Source organism: Siphateles boraxobius, unplaced genomic scaffold (genome assembly GCF_051911475.1).
Source record: "Siphateles boraxobius isolate OS27281-9 unplaced genomic scaffold, OSU_SipBor_1 46, whole genome shotgun sequence".
NCBI lineage: Eukaryota > Metazoa > Chordata > Actinopteri > Cypriniformes > Leuciscidae > Siphateles > Siphateles boraxobius.
Window position 1 is genome coordinate 14,212,279 of NW_027509097.1, and position 21,491 is coordinate 14,233,769.

The 21,491-nt window shown below is 36.5% G+C and overlaps 1 protein-coding gene across 1 annotated transcript; it reads right to left on the minus strand.

Annotated features, from left to right (window-relative positions):
* Positions 1–586: 586 nt before the first annotated feature.
* hdlbpb (high density lipoprotein binding protein b) lies at positions 587–21,293 on the minus strand. Its single transcript, XM_077200971.1, has 28 exons — positions 21,221–21,293; positions 20,133–20,212; positions 18,875–18,973; positions 17,914–18,062; positions 17,580–17,795; positions 12,563–12,769; positions 12,269–12,484; positions 11,557–11,763; positions 11,345–11,452; positions 10,774–10,878; positions 10,471–10,549; positions 9,505–9,644; positions 9,296–9,400; positions 9,085–9,198; positions 8,729–8,815; positions 7,769–7,900; positions 7,447–7,665; positions 7,107–7,328; positions 6,810–7,028; positions 5,559–5,697; positions 5,351–5,466; positions 5,144–5,248; positions 4,336–4,470; positions 4,085–4,228; positions 3,706–3,885; positions 2,746–2,862; positions 2,487–2,636; positions 587–2,397 (listed from the first exon to the last, which is right to left on the minus strand). Exons 3-28 carry the CDS (start codon positions 18,948–18,950, stop codon positions 2,305–2,307), a joined length of 3,780 nt encoding a protein of 1,259 aa, XP_077057086.1. The 5' UTR covers positions 18,951–18,973; positions 20,133–20,212; positions 21,221–21,293; the 3' UTR covers positions 587–2,304.
* Between the last annotated feature and the right edge of the window lie 198 nt (positions 21,294–21,491).

The following is a 21,491-nucleotide window of genomic DNA, read 5'->3' on the forward strand; positions in this document are numbered from 1 at the left end:
TAAATATTGAGAAAACTATCAGTAATCAATGTGTTGGGACATCACAACCCAACCTAATTAATATTTTACAATTTTTATACCCACTTCTATTTGAAAGTTTGTGGTAGATAAGATTTTTTAATGTTTTTAAAATGTATTTTACGCTCACCATGCTCATCTAAAAATAATCATGTTAAGTATTACCCTATTACAACTGTTTTCTATTTTATTACATTTTTAAAGTATAAATTATTCCTGTGATGGCAAAACTAAATTATCAGCATCATTACTCCAGTCTTCAGTCACTTGATCCTTCAGAAATCCTTCTAACGCTCAAGAAACATTATTATCAGTATAATGAATGTGTCCTTGCTGAATTATATAATTTATTTAATTCTGTTTTATTTTGGGGTAAAATGTGGCGTAAGGTATTGTGAGATTTAATCATCTGTTTGAAGAATTACTGAGATTTTAATGCTTTAACTGATATATCTATATTCTGTTTTTCTTTAGTCAAACAAATGATGTCATATTCTCGCTCTCAGAACGACATCTTAAGACTTGGTGACATTTTGAGTTTTTGAAATACAAAGAACAGCAAAGAAAATGCAATTGCACTTTATTTATTTTATTTGGAGAAGGAAAGTTCTGTCACCAACATGTTATTGCAGTTTTGCATATCAATGTAATCAAATCTAGGTAAAAATATTCTATGGCAATAACTTAAGGCCGATAGTGTTTCTATCTTCGGCTGGTTGTAGATGGTTCTTCACGCAACCATATACATTCACACCACAAAAAAGGATTCACAAGACTCAACGAGCAGAACAGGGAATGACCCTCATTAAAGTCAATCATCAGAAGACATTTGTATGTGAATTGTGTAGTTTCTGCGCCACTAGCGTCACCAAATGGAATTGCCAAAAAATTATGACAAATAGATTTCATGATCTACTATTCTTCCCCCTCTGTCAACCACACAGAAAGTCCCGCCCCCAAACTCATGCCATTGGTTGAGCCAGCCAAGCTGTCTCATGCTGGTTGTGATGCTCAAACAAACAGAGCAATGTTTTGAAAATTGATAACGCGACAGAGCCACTTATGAATTGTGAGGTGAAATTATTTTAACATTAAAAAAAATACACATATCACTTTCATCTAAAAATATGCAAACAGAGAACCAGCAAACTAAAAGTGTTTTTGTAAAATTTTTGTTAATAGGTTTTTTACTTTTTCATAATCTGTCAATCAACAGGGGATTTAAAAAAAAAATGAAATCACACACATCTTTTAATTTCCTACACTTCTGAGGGGTTAAAAGCACAAGTGAAATGAAAAATAGTTTATATATACACAGCAAATTGAATGACAAAATTGTAAGAATTCAAAGAAAATCACACGCACACACACAGATCGTGTGAAAATAAGCTATGACTAGTACGCGCGCACACACACACACACACACACACACACACACACACACACACACACACACACACACACACACACACACACACACACACACACACACACACACACACAAATTATTTCCTGAAGCAAAAGAAACCAAGCATAGTGCAAAATGATTCCTAAAACGTTTTATGCTTCTAAACCATCCACACCCATCAGTTTGAATATTCAGTCACTGAACGAATTGATAAATAACAAACATATAAATACACTAATAAATACAGAAAAAATATAAAAAAGAGCCTTCATCTCTCTTATAGTATAGAGTGAAAAAACTCAGCAGAGCAAGTGCATTCAGATGCATTCTCTCTCTCTCTCACTCTCTCTCTCTCTCTCTCACACACACACACACACACACACACACACACACACACACACACACACACACACACACACACACACACACACACACACACACACACACACACACACACACAGAGACATACACACACAGATAAAAACCAGTAAAAACCATCAAGGACTTTAAAAAGGAACTCATACACAGTGAACTAGGGGTTCTCTTGCAATAAACAGTCAAAGAAATAAAACAGAAAACAAATAACATCCGCCTCGTTCTCCAATGCCTAGCCATTTGTTGTCAGATTCTAAACAACAGGTGGATAATGATGACGCTAACTGCTATTTTAGGTTCCGTTTCAGAAGTGTGAACAGTTGAAGAGTGTTGAAGATCTATCCACCAATGCTAAAAGAACTATTCAGGCAAAGAAGGAAGAGGACAGAAGTCCTGTAAAGTCACTAAACGCACCAGGAGAAAGACAAGAGCAAATAATATGGAATGTTCTTGTTCTTAAGTGTCAGAGATGTGAGATCTGGAGTCACAACAAATCCATTCATTTAGCATTTTTTGGGTCCCCATGCAGATGCCTGTTTCGGTGCTATTCCAGATCCAAATGTAGGGAACTCTTCAGCACTGCTCATGTCTGGTGCCTGGATGTCGCATAGAAGAAAAGGGAATGATTATGAGGGCAATTAAGTTTTCTAATACACAATGGTGAAGTTATTCTTTTAGAAATGACCTTGTTCCCTTGTGCATTCCAGGGGGCGTCCCGCACAACAAAGCCTTTAGCCAGGGCTTTGTTATCCTCGTCATTTCCTCCAGTCCCCATTGTCTTTGAAGGAGGCTTCATATAAGCTGCCATAGTCTCGGTCTCTGTGACACTCAACATCTAGGAGGAAAGATGAGTGAGTGTGAATGTAAAGGGAAGGGAAGACAAAAGAGATGGAATCCATCTGTCTAGATTAGAAAGAAGCATTTGCAGTGGATTGCCAACTCACATATTCTTCTTCCAGGTTAAGCAGATGGTCAATGGCATTCTCAACATTCTCTGGCAGTCCTGTGACAGTAACCTTGTTCGGGTCCTCAGAACCTGGCTGAGGAAACCGAATATCAACCTGGAATAAAGAAGCAAATATATATCAATTATTTGGCTGAATTATTCATTTTCAATATTTATTTGTTTGTTTGTTAGTTAGTTAGTTATTAGATATTTATACATTTTAATAAAATTATTTGATTTTTCTATAATTGTATTATTCTTAAGGTTTTATTTAATAATTTATTTATTAATTATTACATAATAATTAACACTAATAATAATAGCAATCATAATAACAATTATTATGATACATTTTATTACTGTTGTTATTATTCTAATAAATATTATTATTATTATTATTATTATTATTATTAATATTATTGGGCTAAATATTATGATCAAAGTTTAGGTGTTATAGTTCAGTCACTGGTAAATAAACTGTTCTTATTAAATACAGTTTTTTTGAACTACACAATTAATATTATTGTGATGGTTATTGTTTTTAATAATAACAGCAATAGCATTAGAAGTAGTAGTAGTAGAAATACTAATGATAATATAATATCTAATAAATACTATTTATTTTTTTGAATTATTTATTATTATACATTATAATTATGATTTATAATATTAAGTAATAATATTATTATCATTGATGTGTTTAAATAATAATAATAATACTAATAATATGTTTAATTGGTGATAGTATTATTATTATTATTAGTTTGATAATCACAATAATAGTTAATAATTATTCTTATTATTGAGGATTACCATTTTTTAATAGCATTGATAATTTTTGTATTATTATTATTATTATTATACTTTTTAATATTATGATGTTAAATATTATGACTACCTACTCCAGTTTAGATGTTATATAGTTGTTTCTATTGGCGAACACACAAACTGTTCTTACTTTGAACTCCTCCATGAGTTTCCGAATGGCCTTGCCCCGGGCTCCGATGATGCGTGCGTGGACCCGCCGGTCCAGCCGGGTGTCCTCACTCACCATGTCCTGCAGCGCTGTCACCAGCTGCTCTATAGCTGCCCTGGCCTCATTAGCATTCCTCTCATAACCCGAGATCACAATTACATCCTACAAAAGAGACAAAGACACGTGAAGAAAGACTAACAGGAAGAGAGACAGAAATAGGATGACAGGTATGAAAGGTATGAGTTGAGAGAAAAAGCTGAGGAATTCTAAAACAACAAGAGAAGAACCAGTTTGGGATGAGGAATGAGGAAATGCCCTCTTGAAAATCTGCTTCTGAGACGCATTCTTGGCTCACACATACCTGTTGCTCATCAGTCTTGTCAGGGAACTGCACATTGACATCAAAGTCTTTGCGTATTTGAGAGATGACGGCTCCTTTGCGGCCAATAATTTTGGGGTGAAATTTGGGCTCTACAGAGAGCGTCACCTTGTAGCTCCGTAAGGCCTACAAACAGAATTATTCAACAATAAATGAATATACACTCTATTCCATGAAGCAAGTCTCACGTTGTATATGGAAACTACGTTGTCATCATATGTCAGATGTTGTACCCGATCTTCCTGCTCCGCCTTCAGCTCCTGGACTCTCTCCAGCAGCCCCTGTTTGGCCCGCTCCACACTGTCCACCTGTCCTGTGATCTTTATGACATCTGACTGTTGCTCAGGCTGAGGAACCCAAATGTTCACCTATACAGCACAGAACAAGTTTGACTTTCTTTGTTAAAAAAATAAATAAAATATAGCCTGTTTGATAGCATGCGGTCAGCCGTTTCTGTATGGAAAAGTGCAGTTTGGACATTATTCTAAACATCTCCGTTCGTGCTCCACAGAAGAAAATGCAGTCATACATGTTTGGAATGAAATGAGGGTGTTGTAACGGATGACAGGATTTTCATTTCAGGCTGAACTATCCCCTGAATGAACACATTTTGTTCAGTGCATTCTGTTATGGTGACTTTGTTTAATTTCCACATTTTGGGAAATTATTGCAATGCAGTTTGTGAGCAAGTAAATACAGATATAGATCAAATAGAGATCGGCCAAAATAAAACAAATTAAATATGATTTTAGAGATGCACCGGCTCCGCTTAATGGCTGGTTGACCGGTGCATCTCTAAAATCATCATATTAGAATGATTTCTGAAAGATCATGTGACACTGAAGACTGGAGTAATGGCTACTGAAAATGACAAGAATAAATTACATTTTAAAATGTATTAAGAATAAGTGATTATATTATAAGAATATATATGAAATTAATGCAGGCTTGGAAAGCATAAAGACTTCTTTCAAAAGTACCAAACCTCCAAACCGACCTTTTGAACAGTAGTGAACAAAGTACCATTCAATATGTCTCTACCTCATACTCCTCCATCATTTTCCTTATTCCAATTCCTTTCTGTCCTATGATGTATCGATGAAGGTCATAGGAAACTTCAACATCAATCGTCACAGGAACTAAGGCCTTGAGTGTAAAAAGAAGAGGAAGGAAAAGGCAGGATAAAGAGGATCAAAACCAAATCCACAAAAGGACAAAAGGAAGAGGTGAAAATCCAGAATTCCTTACCAGTAAAGCTGCACGCGCCAACTCGCACTTTTCGGCCCGACCCGTCACAGCGATCATATCGCATTTCCGAGGGATGAGGTCCTTATCTCCATTCTCCTGAGGTGCAGGTTCCTGAGCTGCAAGCCACAAATAAAACAAAAAATGTCAGCTTTTCGTGTAAATAGAACGACAAAGTATCTGAACTAATTTGAGAGAGTAAGAAAGAGACCTGCAGACTCATCTCTGTCTGGAAATTTGATCTGGACTTCATGTTCCCGTGTAATTTGTTGTATTCGGCAGCCTTTGGGCCCCATGATGGCTCTGTGGTACCGCTGAGGAATCAACACCTCCACACTCACCTGCGACTCCTGAAGACACACCAGCAGAACATGAAGGTCAGTGAGTGGAATGTGTTAGTGTTTCTTCTCTGAGATTTCCTTCAGAAGCAGGTTACATACACTACCTCTCAAAAGTTTGGGGTCAGTAAGATTCTTTAATGTTTTTGAAAGTAGTCTCTTATGCTAACCAAGGCTGGAATATTTTGAAGAAATCTTACTCACCCCAAACTTTTAAACAGTAGTGTATAAACTGTTCTTGGCAGACAAGCCAATGACAATACACGCAGTAAACAATTCCCAGCCCTTCCAGAAAAAATAGTTTTTTTGTGATTGTTGCGGGCAAAAATCCTTGATTATGCGGCACGTTTTCTTAAAAAATGCGATGGAATATGAGATATTTATGCAATTTTATGCGATGAAATTGCGGGAACTTGCAAAAAATTGCGGGAACTTGCAAAAACAGGGGTTTGATGAAAAAGAGAGAAAAAAAGGGATTCCCCCAACACCCTGTTCTCACTAGAGTCATTTCTTATTACTTCCTATGATAAGCAAGCATAGTACATCACAGAAAGTGCCGGGAATATTTAAGTTCTCATCTTGTTTTATTTCAGACCTTAATAAACACATGGCTCAAACTTACAAAACATTGATGAGTCAAACAAGTTCTGTAGCTTTACAAACTGAATATGCTACAACTTCTGTAAAAATGAATAAATAAAATATGAAAAAATAAAACCTGTGCTTCCTGTTTTACAGCTTTTCGATGATGTTCATGTCGCGTAATTAAGTCACCTCATAACGTTCCTATGGCAACAGGGGTAAATGGCTGCCCTTGTGTGAAGTAAACGCAACATTTTTCAACTTTCTGCTAAGATATATGTGACTTTTTCGATGAAATCATGAAAGCCCCGCATATTTTGCGTGGAAATCGGCAATTTATGCAGCGAAAGTGCGGCGTATTTGAAAAAATGTGGCCCCGCATAAATATGCGAACTTTGGCTGATTATGCATTTAATTATGCGATCGCATAATCGTGTTTTTCTAGAGAGACTGAATTCCAGTATTAATCACAATACGAATCCATTCACGCTTCAACAACGCAATCTAAATTTAAACAGTCCAAAGTTGAATTAGAGACTCACCAGATCTCGAACGATCTCCTGAATGCGTTTCTTAGCAGCATCCACACACTCTCTGGGTCCTTTGAGAGTGACGCTGTCACTGTGAGTGCCCGTGCGAGGGAAGCTAACGGCTACGCCTCCATACTCCTCCGCCAACTCTCTCAACACCTGCCCTCTTCGACAGACGAAGTGACGGTGATGCCGGGGCTCCACGACCATACTGTCCTCTATCACATCATCCTGAGAGGAAGCACAGATGAACTGAAGGAAGTGCCTATAAAGAAAATTTCAAATACACATCTTTCTCTTCTGTCATACCAGATTTTTGATGAGGGTCTCCAGCTCTCTCTGGGCGAGCCACACAGCCTCCTCTTTACCCATGATGGTAATGTGCTCCTGTTCTTGCTCATCTGGTGATGGGAAGATGATCCGTGCTCCGGTTCGATCCCGTACGCGTCGGATATTAGCTCCTCCTCTGCCTATCAAGAACTTGTGGTATTCTGGCTTGGCTTGAAGCTCCATTGAGAAGTTGTTGACTTGCTGGTGGGACAAAAGACAAATGTCTCACATAGATTGAATAACTGGAAATATAACAGCGTTTCCTGCAATGCGGTCTTTTTTTTGCTTTACTGTTGTACATCTTCATCCCATTACTCACCTTCTCCTCCGCCAGTTGCAACAGTTGTCTCCTGGCTCTCTCCACCTCCTCTGCAGGACCCCGGATTGTGACCTTGTCCAACCCTGAGCCCTCCGCAGGGAAGTGGATATGAACACCCCCACACTCTTCCATTACGGAGCGCACCAGACTGCCCTTGGATCCAATCAGAGAGTTATGCAGCTTGGCTGGGATGGAAACTTCAGCCTCCTTCAGGTTGGCCTGGGACAATTGAAAGATTAAGCGAGAATGTGAGAGAGATGAAAAAGTAAAAATACTGGGAATTACACCTCGAACACATTCTCTAGCTTCACGTTTCTCTCACCAGCTCATTTTGAATGGCGAGGATCCGATCTCTTGCGGCTTCACAGCTGCTCTTCTTGCCTGTGATCACAATCATCTCAGAGTTGCTGTTTTCCGTTGGGAGATCAATCTTGGTGTTGGTCTCCTCACGTATCTATATAGATTTACACAGCAACATAATCTCTCTCATTAAATATCAAGTTCACAAAAAAAAAAAAAAATTTGTAATTACTTATTCACACTCTGAATGTTGTAATTCCTACAGAACTTTCACTGTGCTTTTTTTTTTTTTTTTTTTCTCAGTATGAACCAGTGTTGTTATTGATAAGTAAAACTAAAACTATTAAAATATTTTTAGTAATTGAAATAGATGAAATAAAAAATATAAACACTGTATAGACTTATAGATTTTAGACTTTAAAAAACATAAAAATGTTGAAAATTAGAAACTGAAATGAATAAGTACTAAAATCAAAATCGAAAAAATAAATTCAAGCTATAAAGAAATATTATAAAACTAATACAATAAATTCAATCTTAAATAAATTAAAATGAATAAAATATAAGAAAAAAACTAAAAATACTTCAATATAAATATCAATAAACATTATAATAAAAAATACTAAAAATATAATACATTATTATATATTATATAATATTATACTTAATATATATATATATATATATATATATATATATAAATTATTATGATAAAAAATACTAAAATAACATTGCTGTGAACTGTTGTTGTATGGAAAGTCTTATATGGAAAGTGTATATGAAAGATTCTTCATAATGTTCTATTCAAATTATTGTTCCCACAGAAGAAAGAAAATCAATCAGTTTTGGAACAACATGATGAGTATGATTAAATGACAGTAAATTCAGTTTTGGGTGAACTATCCCTTTGAAGGATTATTAATTCTGTTACGGCATTAAAAAGTGATCTTTACAAATCTAAATAAAATGGCTGATTCTTCACCTTTTTAATGTTGACACCTCCTTTGCCAATGATGTTTTTGTGGAACTGCTTGTGGATGGGTACAGAAATTGAGAAGCTGCTCTCAACCTAACGAAATGATAAACATTTAATTAGGCATGAGAAAATTCAAAGACTGAAGTTCTTGATTGTAAACAACAGTCAATATACCTTCAAAACAGACTACAGTAGCATTGCAGGAAAAACAAACAAACTAATTTGTCATCAGTAGGCAGATATAATAATAATTCCACAGCTGCCTGAACACATAATACCTGTTGTATTTGTGAACTTGTATTAGTCCCTAAGTAAATATTTTTTTAGAGCAGGAAGGAAGCAAGAGGAAATAACACTTGTACCAGCTCAGCGATGAGTTTCTGCAGAAACTTTGCACATTTCTCCACCTCGTTTTTAGGCCCTCGGAGCTGCACTATGTCACTTTTTTGTTGCTGGTCTGGAAAGATGATAATGACCTGCAGAAATGAAACCAAAGGCATCTGTATGAAATCTTTTATCAAACTTGTAGCAGAATATGGCTGTCTGTGTTTTACAAAATTAATCTGTGAAGACCTCAGGGAACTTGTCCCGCACTTCTCTGATCTTCTCTCCTTTCTGCCCAATGATGGTGCGGTGAAACTTCTGCTCTATGATCAGGTCTTTTGTGCGTTCATTTTCCTACAGCGTCAAAAATGCTAGAAAATTACAAACCTTAAACCATGCAGATGGGTTCATAATGTCACATTTAGAATGCCTTTGTTCTACCACATAGTACGTCTCACCATACGCTGGGCCATGTCCATCAGTTCCTTGCGAGCGAGCTGTACTCCCTGAGGATCGCCTTCGATACGAACCAACCCACAGCGCTCAGAGTCCTGAGGGATTCTCACTGATACCTTATACTGCTCCTTTATCCGATTTACTAGGGAAAAGCACCAAAAAAATCTATTAACTATCATCTTCACTGTTGATCAAAACTTTATGTTATGGATAGCTCAAAGGTAACAATCAGATCAAGTATGTAACACGTCAGTCAATCATTTGTCCCAGGTTCTGTGGTCATGAAGAAAATGAAGGAATAAGGAAATTTATATTTAAATCATGACAACTCTAGGGACAAACTCTAGCAGTTTTTGCATGTTAATGAATATGATAATGTTAATGTATTTGGTCTTGGTAGACTAGATCTGCTACACAGCTGCTGCTGTTGATTTTTGCAGCTACTGCAAATAGATACACAGACACACTACTGTGAGCATGTAAGATACGCTGCTGCTGCATAAGTAGGCATACATAAATCATGTAACAGACCTAGGCATGTAACAGACCTGGGGGAGGTGGAGGGTTTCAGAGTAAACCAGCGCACTGCAGGATTAGCCTACAACAAACACTGAACCAGACTATTTGAATGTTGAGCAAGCAATATCATTGGCTGCAGGATCAGCAGAGGAAATCAGCTTGCGCCATGCGGTAATGATATGAATGCTTGCAGATTGCATGTAAAGGACCTATCAGCCTGTGTCTAGAGTTTCATGACTGAACTAGATATTTGTATAGTGAGGGAGAAGTACATTTGGAACTGTTGAGTTTTGACATTGTGCGCTGTTTGTAATCAAATAATGTGTAAAACCACAATTTGACTATTCAAATATTACTTTTTCTAGCTATGCCCTGAGCTCTATTTTCTTTTTAATATTAAACATGACAGCAGTTTCAGATTAAACATTTCAAAAAGGGTCTAAACTTACTGTTGGCTCCGTTTTTGCCAATGAGATGTCTATGGAAACGTTGGTCAATGTTAATCTCTGCATAGTCCATTCTCGCCATCTAAACGAAGGAAAATAAAATACTTGAGGTGTTTACCTAAACAGTATGTTTATATTCCACAAATCCAGTCTAAAGCTGAAGAAAAAAAAACATGATAGCATATGTGAAATGATTTGGCAACCAAAATTCCCCTGACATTTTTAATATAGTTTTTAATCACATTTCTATCTGCATTTTAACAAAAATAAAAATAATAATAATGAGATATTCAAGTGTTCTCTGACCAGGTCGTTGATGATCTCCTGTATCTGAGCCTGGGCTTGTTCTACCTCCTCCGTCGGTCCCTCCAGACTGATACGTTCCTCTCCATCAGTAAACTCTATATGAACCTAGTGATGACAAACAGTCACAAGATCATAATGTAGGGCCTATTGTTTATAATTATTCTTAATATTAATGCTTTCTATGTGATAGAATATATTATTATTCATTATTCGAGGATTTAGACAATAAGAAATACAGTGCTCTAGGAATGAGTCCTAAAACTTAGCATTTTTGCACTTCCGGCTCCATCTTTTTTTTTTCTTAATTACCTGAAATAAGGTCTGTAGTTGACACAAGTTTGAGATATTTTAACAGTAAATTATATGAAATAATATACACCAGTAATACCCACTTTTATGTGTCTTGAAAAGGGTAGTTGCTAACATGTGGCTAAATAGGACTAGAGAGGTTGTCGACGAGAGGTTGACTACAAAAACACGTCTTCCCCGCAGCACTCCATTCTCAGTTCTCACTTGCCATATTCTATTCTAGTATCTTATAACACTGAGTTCTCATTTCGCTTTTTAATACCTTAGGCAGCTGCTGTGTAATGCGACCGATGTTCTGTCCTTTCTTGCCAATGATGAATCGATGGAGCCAGGCCGGAGCAATCACCTCCACCACTATCACACTTTTAGCCTGCAGGACAAACAAGTGCCATGTGAAAAGCTGCCTTTGCATTCTATTAAAAATATGGCCATATAATAATCGTGGATTTACACAAAATATTTAATACAGCTAACCTTGGCGTACACCTGCGTAAGAGCCGGACCCAGCTTATCCGGTTCCCCTCTGAGGATGATGGTCTCCGATACGGAGTCCAGAGGAGGCATCTCCACAGACACCCCCGTGTTCTCCAGGATCTCCTGCAGGGTGTTGCCTTTAGGGCCTACGATGTACTTATGTTGTGACTTCTTCACCTCCACTGAGATTGTGGTCGTTTTTCGTTTCTGCTTGTAAATATTAAGTAGGAGGTCAGGAAACGTCACTAGTAGCATATTTGCATGCGTGTACACAAAATAATGTAATTAAAATACAATACCATTTGGGGTTGGTAAGATCTTAAAATGTTTTTGAAATATTTTTTTGAAAAATTGAGAAAAAGCAGTACAATTTTTAAATATTATTACAATTTATAACAACTCTTTTCTATTTGAATACATTTAAAGTGTATTTTATTCCTGTGATGGCAAAGCTGAATTATTTTCAGTGTCACATGATTCTTCAGAAATCATTCTAATATGCTGAAATGCTGCTCAAGAAACATTTCATATTAATATTAATGTTGAATATAGTTGTGCTGCTTAGTATTTTTATGGAAAGAGTGCTACATTTCTTTTTCAGGATTCTTTGATGAACAGACAGGACAGCAATGGACAAGGACAGAGAAGTTAAAAAGAACAGCATTTATAACAACTGATCCCAAACTTTTAAACGGTAGCATAATTAAATCACCTTCTCTTCATAAGTGGCCCGGATGCGTGCAATCGCCATGGCGACCGCTTCCTTCTCGCCGGTAATTACAATCTCATCTTTGGGTACGCTGGGTGGCGGGATGCTAATACGAGCACCAGTCTCTTGACTCAGCTCATGAACCAGTCGATTATATGCACCGGCGATGAATGGATGAAAAGCTTTCTCAAAAGACAAACGTTCCACGGCACGCTTATCCTGAAGCAGACAGTGAGGAAATGATAAAGCTGATGGAATGAAATATAAAACCTCATCTCATCTTCCTTTAATGGTTACCTGCTCTGCTGAAATGAGCTGGATTTCATGCCGAGCTTTCTCAATGCCCTCCTTGGTGCCGGTGATGCGGATGTTGGCGTTGGGATCGTCAGAGCGAGGGATGGCGATCTTGGTGGCTGTTTTCAGCTCCAGCTCCTGCAACTTCTCCCCATTCTTCCCGATCACAAAACGATGATGTTCTTTCGGAATAAGCACAGTCGATGAGGCCTGAGGAGTTTAGCGTTAAAGGGTTAGTTCACCCAAAAATGAAAACCAAACAGCAAAATAAATTGAATAGACCTTATGAAGCCCCACCCCCTTTCAGCTCTGCACTCATGGTTGTGTCTTCCGCTTTGTATTTCCACAACATGACAGTAAGATCTTATTATTCAATTCTGTATTTATATTATTATTTTTCTGGAATGATTTAGCTGTTTAATTGGATACATTTAAAGTCCCCATGTAGTCCATAATTGTATCCCTTAAAACTCATCTGTGATCACCAAAAATAATATTTATTTTGTATGTATTTATTAAAAATACATATTTAAACGTTTTTTGCCTGTAAAAAAATAAATAAAAAATCTTCATTCTTTAAAATAGCTTGAATGCAACTCTACACCCTTGCTTCATTTAGGAAGCTGCCCATGAACAACTCAGAACATCAGAAAGGCACATAGTTGATCATAATATTGTATACATCATACACCCGCTATATTGCCATCTACCCGATTTTTAATATCAACAAATAATATACTGGGATAACCTGGCATCTCTCGAGACTCCCCTGCTAGTTTGCTGTTAATGATATGCTAAAGCCTGCCGGCACGTTGATGTGATTGGTTACAAGGTAGTTTGTGACGTCAGTAACACCAGCGATTTCAAACAGCATTTTTGAGACTTTTTTCACAGCAGTTTGAAGGAGAAAATACTCCGCAATTAACCAAAGCAACCAAACCCTAAACATACCTGTTGGTAACCCACTTGAAATATTTAACCTAATTTGTTTCAATATATGAGCCCCTATTTTCTGGTTTTAAATTCAGTTTTCTTGGAAAGAAAGACTATCTTCTGTGTGAGACTTCAATTCATTAGCCACAGTGCAGCGTGGCGCTTCACGTCTGATGTGTGACACACTTAACAGTAAAGTTCAGTAAACGCTAAAATAATCACGCTGCAAACTAGTGTGTTTATGAGTATGTTAACACATTCAAATAATGGGTAACACTTTACAATACGGGTGCACTAATATGCATTCATACTTAACTAATGCACAGATAATCATGAGTTAATGTATGACTCATGAAGAACTAAACCATTAATTAATTATTACGGCATCAGCAACTAGTAAAGAGTCTATATGATTAATAGATTAAGTAATACATGAATTGCTATTAATTAAACGTGTCATCCTGTATTAATTCCTTATTAACATATTTTATTAATTAATTGTGTAAATTAATGTGTTAATTACCATAATTAGTCAAAGCTATGCACTTTACTTGTTGAGGCACATTACTATTAACTAAATTGGGGGGGGGGGGGGGGGGGGGGGGGGGGCTTTGGGTGCTCGAACACCTGCCCTTTTGCCCCTTGGTGCCCAAAGTGCCCTTTTGTCAAGGCAAAATTTCTTCTCCTTTTTTTTGTAATTAAAGGCCCTTTTGTGGATCCCTGCCCAATCTAACTATTAGTAAAATTAATGAATAATAATTTAGCCGTAAATAAAATGACCCACATGATGACCTTTCACCTGACGAACTCATCCGGGACGATTCCTCACAATGCACGCGCATTTTTTAATTTCGCGCGGCTGCGCGCACTACCAGAGGATATCTTCAACTCTGCGGCTGCTGATAAGTGGTGTTTTATTCTCAGCGAAGTGATTTTGATGTTTGTTTACTTATTATTATTATTATGTTACAAGAACGACGTGAAGAGCATGCTGAGATGTTGTTTATATTGCTGTGTGTAGGCTGTAGAAGTAACGTTAGCTTGCTGTTTGAGGGAGAAAAGTTTCACGGGCGTCGAGGGGTCTGGTCTTTTTATGTTATTTGACTTAAAACTATTATTTTTACTTTAAACTATTATTATTATTATTATTACAGTATTTATTTAACAAACGTATAGAGCCATAAAAATTATCATCACAAATCTGGTAAGAGTTTAGGCTTATTATCACATACCGTTAGGCTTACCAATATCTTATGTTTTGTGTGCAGAAGCCTCTGTGAACATCTCCCCTAGTATTATTATATAGGCTACTATTATTATATTATTATATTATAGCAGCCTGGGTTACAGCAGGTCAGTGAGCTAGTGAAGGTTCCAAACACTGTCAGCAGTCTTTACATCTTGTCATGGTCACATAATAATGATTTAATCAGCTAATATATCTCTATATGTTTGTTTTAATGTCTACAGTCTCAGATCAGCTCCAGCAGTATCAGCAGCAGCAGCAGCACTAAAAACAACAGCAAAGGCAGCAAACTCACTTAAAGGGTTAGTTCACCCAAAAATGAAAATTAAGTCATTAATTACTCACCCCCATGCTGTACCAACCCCGTAAGACCTTCGATCATCTTCGGAACGCAACTGAAGATATTTTTGATTAAATCTGAGAGGTGGATCACTGCTACATAGGCTGCCAGAGGGAATGAAACTTGACGGCCCAGAAAGTCATTAAAGAAAATGTTTAAATATTCCATGTGCCTACAGTGGCTCAACTATAAGTTTATCAAGCGACGAGACTACTTTTTTCCCGAAAAAAAAACATAAATAACGACTTTATTCGACCATTCCTTTTCTTCCTTGTGGGCCTGAGACGAGAGTTCAAGAGATTTCCACGACGCATGCGCGAGAACTGAACAAGAAGTATTAGAAGAAGAACGTTCTCTTCTCAGTTCTCGCGCATGCGTCGTGGAAATCTCTTGAACTCTCGTCTCAGGCCCACAAGGAAGAAAAGGAATAGTCGAATAAAGTCGTTATTTTTGTTTTTTTCCCGCACAAAAAGTAGTCTCGTCGCTTGATAAACTTATAGTTGAGCCACTGTAGTCACATGGAATATTTAAACATTTTCTTCAATGACTTTCTGGGCCGTCAAGTTTCATTCCCTCTGGCAGCCTATGTAGCAGTGATCCACCTCTCAGATTTAATCAAAAATATCTTCATTTGTGTTCCGAAGATGAACGAAGGTCTTACGGGGTTGGTACAGCATGGGGGTGAGTAATTAATGACTTAATTTTCATTTTTGGGTGAACTAACCCTTTAAGGACTTTAGTAAGAATGTACCAGAACAGGTATTACATTAATGTTAAAAATCTTGTAAAGTATTAATTGCTGTTTCTGTTTGCTTTGTTTTTATTTTCATTGTATAAATATAACTCTTGTATTTGTGTAAATCAGTTTATGCCAGGAAAATAGCCATAGATGCTGATATGGCATTAAATAAAACTATACTGTACGAAACATGGGCCACGTTGATTTTGTCCTACACAGTGTACTATAACAGCCGTTCTTTATTATTCTGTATAACAGAGAAGAAAAAGCCATCAGGTTGGGAAACCTAAGATACTTCAGTTTCTAATCCCAGAGTTATTAATAGGTGCACACTGCACATTAATTTTTTTTTTAACTTTTAAACGTAAAATTTGTCTTTTCTGTTCTGTTTCTTTTTCAAAACTGCATCAATGCATTTGCTACTGTATCGATACAGAATCATCCGTATTGATATATTACTGTATTGATATTTTGAGCACAGCCCTATTTAAAGCCTTGTTCCGCATGTGCCCCCTTTTATACTTTGAGCACCTGCCCCTCCAGAGGTCTCTGCACGGCCCTGCTAGAACCCATTATAATCATTGATACAACACTGGATGCGACACAATGCTACACGACACAACAAAACCCCGACAGTAAACTGATGCCTTACTCTATTTCTGACGTACTCCGAGCTCTTGCGCTACTTCTGTTATGAAGGACAAATGGACTTGCAATGGTCTGTCATGTCAAGTGTAAACAGCTGTAATGGCCTCGTCCAGTTTAAACACGGTGTAACAGCGTCAGTATTTCAGATTCTGGTGTGCTGATATTTGTGTGCGACCCAACTTACCCATCCTTCAAACACTCTCTGACATTACACTCACTGCATGTGCAACTGCCCCACAGACCTTTAGTGGGGATGAAAAAGCCCATAACCATAATGACATATTACTTAACAATTAGTTAATAGTCATGTGCCTCAACAAGTAAAGTCATAACATAATGATAGATTTGCAAATCATTAGCGAATGATTAATTAAAGCAGACAACTGGAAGTTGAAGTGCATAGCGTTGATTAATTGTGGTAATTAAGACATTAATTTATACTATCAGTTAATAAAATATGTTATTAAGGAATTAATACATGATGACACGTTTAATTAATAGCAATTCATTTATTACTTAATCTATTAATCATATAGACTCTTTATTAGTTGCTGATGCAGTAATAATTAATTAATGGTTTAGTTCTTCATGAATCATACATTAACTCATGATTATCTGTGCATTAGTTAAGTATGAATCAATGCTTATAAGTGCACCCGTATTGTAAAGTGTTACCAAATAATGTTATGACAAATACCAGTTTACAACATCTAACAGCTCAATAAACTGTTTTTGGACAGACATCAAAGTTTAAAGTTGTCACGCCGGCTCTTACGTTAAAAATAAGCTGGAAAGATAATATAATTTTTTTTAAATAATTGTCCATGGTTATATAGCCTTTGCATCTGTTTGCTTGAAGTTTGATTCAGGTACAGTAGTACAATTGGTTAGGTGACCAAAAGCCACACAAAAAACTAGGGTCCTACAATGCTCATGATACCTTTCGCTAACTCTACAATAAGTTTACCAGCTAATTACTCTTTGACAGCAATGCCATAGAAATATTCAGAGCTACCGCAAAAACAGAAGTTCAAAGACAAAATTCTAAAGATGTCTGCGTGCTCTTTTCTCTGGCACATAAGGTTTATAAGAAGAGCAAGAATCAAAAAAGCACCTGAGTCTGCAGTCGGGCCACAATCTCCTTCCTCGCTTTCATGACCGAGTCCAATTTTCCAGTCACCATGATGGAGAGGCCTTGGTCCTTGGCAAGCGAGAGTTCGATATGTGCCCCTGTCTTCTGCATGATATCCAGGCACACTTTCGCCTCCTCACCCTCGCCAAACTGACTGTTGTCTTTATACCGCCTCTCCTCCAGTGGGACATGGAACACCTGAAAGTGCAGAGAGTGTGAAAGGGGAAAAAGACATGGTGGTGGCTTGACAAGAAGAACATTTTTTCAGATCTCTAGCAGCTTATTCACAAACAATCTGTGGAGTAATAATAGTTACCTGAGTGATGACAGAAGCTTTGATGGGTCGGATTTTGCTCCAGGCACCTGCCGGCTCACCCGTCTTCTCACCTGGACTGCCCTTGTCTGGCAAAGGTGGAAAGGCCTCCAGATAGGTGGGTATATATGCTTCATCCTCTGGCACTCTACCTAATAACAGACAATAAGAAAAAAAGCAACACTTTATTTTACAGTGTACTTTTTACGTTACATGTACTTACTGTAGTAATAACAGTAAATAATGCATAATTACATGCAAACTAACCCTAGACCAAGCCTACAGTACCTGTAAAAAGTTTGGAAACATTACAATTTATTAATGTTTTTGTAAAAAGTCTCAGATACAAAAATACAGTAAAAACAGTAATACTGTGAAATATTATTACAATGTAAAACAATTGTTCTCTACTTTAATACATTTAAAAATGTATTAGCCTAAATGTATTCCTGTGATGACAAAAATAAATGTTCAGCATCATTACTCCAGTCTTCAGTGTCACATGATCCTTCAGAAATCATTCTACTATGCTGATTTGCTGCTCAAGAAACATTTATTATTATTGTTATCAATTTTGACATTTGTCATTTGTGGTAAGATTTAAATAAAGAGAGAAAGTAGTAATTGTATTCAGCAAATGTGCTTCAATTGATCAAAAAAGACAATTAAAATGCTACAAATTATTTTTATTTAATAAATGCTTTATCAAATGTAATAAATACGTTTATTAAAGGAAAATAAATGCTGTTCATTGAACCTTCTATTTATCAAAGAGTCTTAAAAAAAGTATCACCACTTCCACACAAAAAATTAGCAGCACGGCTGTTTTCAACATTATTGATTATTAATGGTTTTATCAATTAGTTGTTGCAGCCCTATTAATATTTTCCTGCCATTACACATGAGATTAATTGTGGTACAAAAAAAATTTGTTTCACCCCTAATTTTGCTACAGTCGTCCTACCCGTGTTCTCAAAGTCCTTTAAGCCGCTGCGGTGCTCTGCAAAACTCTCCTGAGTCAACACTGCCACAGAGCTCATGTTTCAAGACCTGATCCGCTATCCTGTAGAGACCAGGAGGAAGAGGAGGGACATGTAGGAAGAAATACAGAAAAACAAAAATATAACAGCAGAGAATATCTAATCCAAACAAACAATCTTAAACGAGACGAACTAAAAGAGCATTGCAGTAACAGACTACTTTTATTAGAGTGATAAAGTGCATGCAGAGCTCAGTATTCTCTGTGGTTACAGCAGCCCAGCAGGGCCTCGACACACACCGGCATCTCCCTGAGCCCAACAGCATCTCTCTCCACCTGAGCTCTCCAATTAAACACACTGCAGCTGTGAAATCTGACGAAAAGCCTTAAGGCTGTTAAATCGATTCATTGTGATTAATCGCATCTAATATAAAAGTTTGTGTTTATAATATATATATATATATATATATATATATAAATATATATATATGTGTGTGTGTGTGTGTATATATATTATTATATTTATATATATTATATATAAATATATGTGTGTATATGTATACACACACACAGACACACACATATAAATGTAATATATACACACACACACATATATTAGATAAACAGTCTTTTGTGTCAGATGCGTCAGATGCGATTAATCGATATATTAAGAATATTTGCGATTAATAATAATAAAAATGCATATATATATGTGTCTATTTTATTATTTGAAAAATATTTGGTTATTTATTTACTAATTTATTTACTTATTATAATAATTTTTTATATTATTTATTTATTTAATTATTTTGATAAATGCTTTTATATTGTTCAATAAATAAATAAATTATTTATTTTAATCTTTTTTTTAATTATTTATTTATTTTTTACATTTTTTTCTAAACCTCTAAACCTTCCATGAACCCCCTAGAAATCCTTTGCGGCCCCCTGGAGGTCCACCACGGAGCCCAGTTTGAAAGGCCCTGATCTAAAACAAGCAGAATTGCTAAAGAGAAAGATATGACGATGAAAATAATATTAAATTTTGCACTGAAAGTCACATTTTCAGTAAACGGTTCTCAGGAAATATCTAAACTGCACACATGAATTAAAAACAAGTTTGTGTTTTGTCTAAAGTTGTAGTGAATTCTGTAAGGGTGTGCAACATTCTTGGTAGCTTCTTTTCACTTTCAAATATGTCTTAATACCACAATAACGCAAAAGACAGATAATTTCCACCCACCTGCAAAGGGTCGAAAACCAGAAAGTCCGTCCAGGTGGATGCTACGTAGAACTCTTCAGTGTCAGTGTGTTCGTTCAGCCCTGTGTGGGTGAGGTTAACAAAGAGAGATTGTAACCCGCCTTGTGTTTACATACACAGCATAAAAAAACAGCATCTTGTTGCAAGGCCCTCTGAGGTTGACCAGGGAGAGGGGCCACAGAGTCACAGTGGTCTGTCCTGTGGGAGGTAATAGCTAGATGTGGTGCTAAGGATAGTCTTCACTTCACTCTCAGGTGACTAGGTGTCTAATTGGTGTGTGGGTGTTTGTGCTTACTGTAGTGACGGCAAAAATACAGACACACACATTATGTTCACACATGGGATTGACACATTTTATACATACCCATTTAACACTACTCAGTAAGAGGCAAATTAACCATGTAGTAGAATAATACAAATCATATGATAGAGATTTGGGTTATTAGGCTGACATTTGTTATTGTCTAATATTGTGAAGATCTATTTGCAGAGTGTACGTGTGGGTAGAGGAGAAAAAAAACCTTACATACAAAGGTTTTTATTTAGACCTATGCACGCCACTTACAAATGTTTTTACATAACCTGCATAATAAAAATTACAACAACATTCAATTCTTAATCTATTTTGTCCATTAACATACGATCTAAAATGCTTATATTAGGCTCATTGCATGATGCACATCATCTGCAAGCTCGGTGCAGAGCAGCAGATCTGTGTAAACAAATAGTACAGGAGCAGGCTAACAACGCAACCTGACATGTAATAGCGCAATTGCCAGTAAAAACAGCTGTTAGAACCTCGAATATCAAACTGTGGTAGATATGCATTCTGTGTCGTGCTGATGGTCAGTTGTAAATATTCTAGCTTGCAGAATATATATTCTGAATATCTGAGTTTAGCTGGTCAGCTAATCTGCTACATGTAACAGCTCGTTAGCTACAGAGATGCTGTCTGTTTCACTTTTAAATACGATAATCGGATTGCAGAAAATGCGGATATGTTCGTTCCGTCAACAAAACGGCGCGATAAGTAACTTAGCACGTCTACGGAAACAAAAACAAGTGATCACCTTATCAGACGGAAAAGCCTAGCCGCTGATCGACTGACAGTAAACACTGCTGCTGAGAGTCGACTCTTTAACTGAATCGATTCTTTGATTCATGAATTATCATTGCAAAAAATTTGTATGATATTTTTATATTTATTTGTTTGTTAATTGTTTATATGTGGTGATAAATGTTAAATCATGGAAGCAGACAATTATTTTATAAAAAAAATTGAAATGTAAAATATTAGTGTACAATTATTTATTTTATTTATTTTTTGCTTTCAAGAACCTT

Bases quoted from the DNA above. Each gene is read 5' to 3' on its own strand.
- hdlbpb (XM_077200971.1), bottom strand. From the start codon at position 18,950: ATGAGCTCTGTGGCAGTGTTGACTCAGGAGAGTTTTGCAGAGCACCGC. The intron at 12,770-17,579 runs GTGCTTTTTTGA...TAAACTCCTCAG, and splicing joins TGGCCCGACTGCAGACTCAG to GCCTCATCGACTGTGCTTAT. The intron at 9,645-10,470 runs GTAAGTTTAGAC...GCTTTTCCCTAG, and splicing joins TGGCAAAAACGGAGCCAACA to TAAATCGGATAAAGGAGCAG.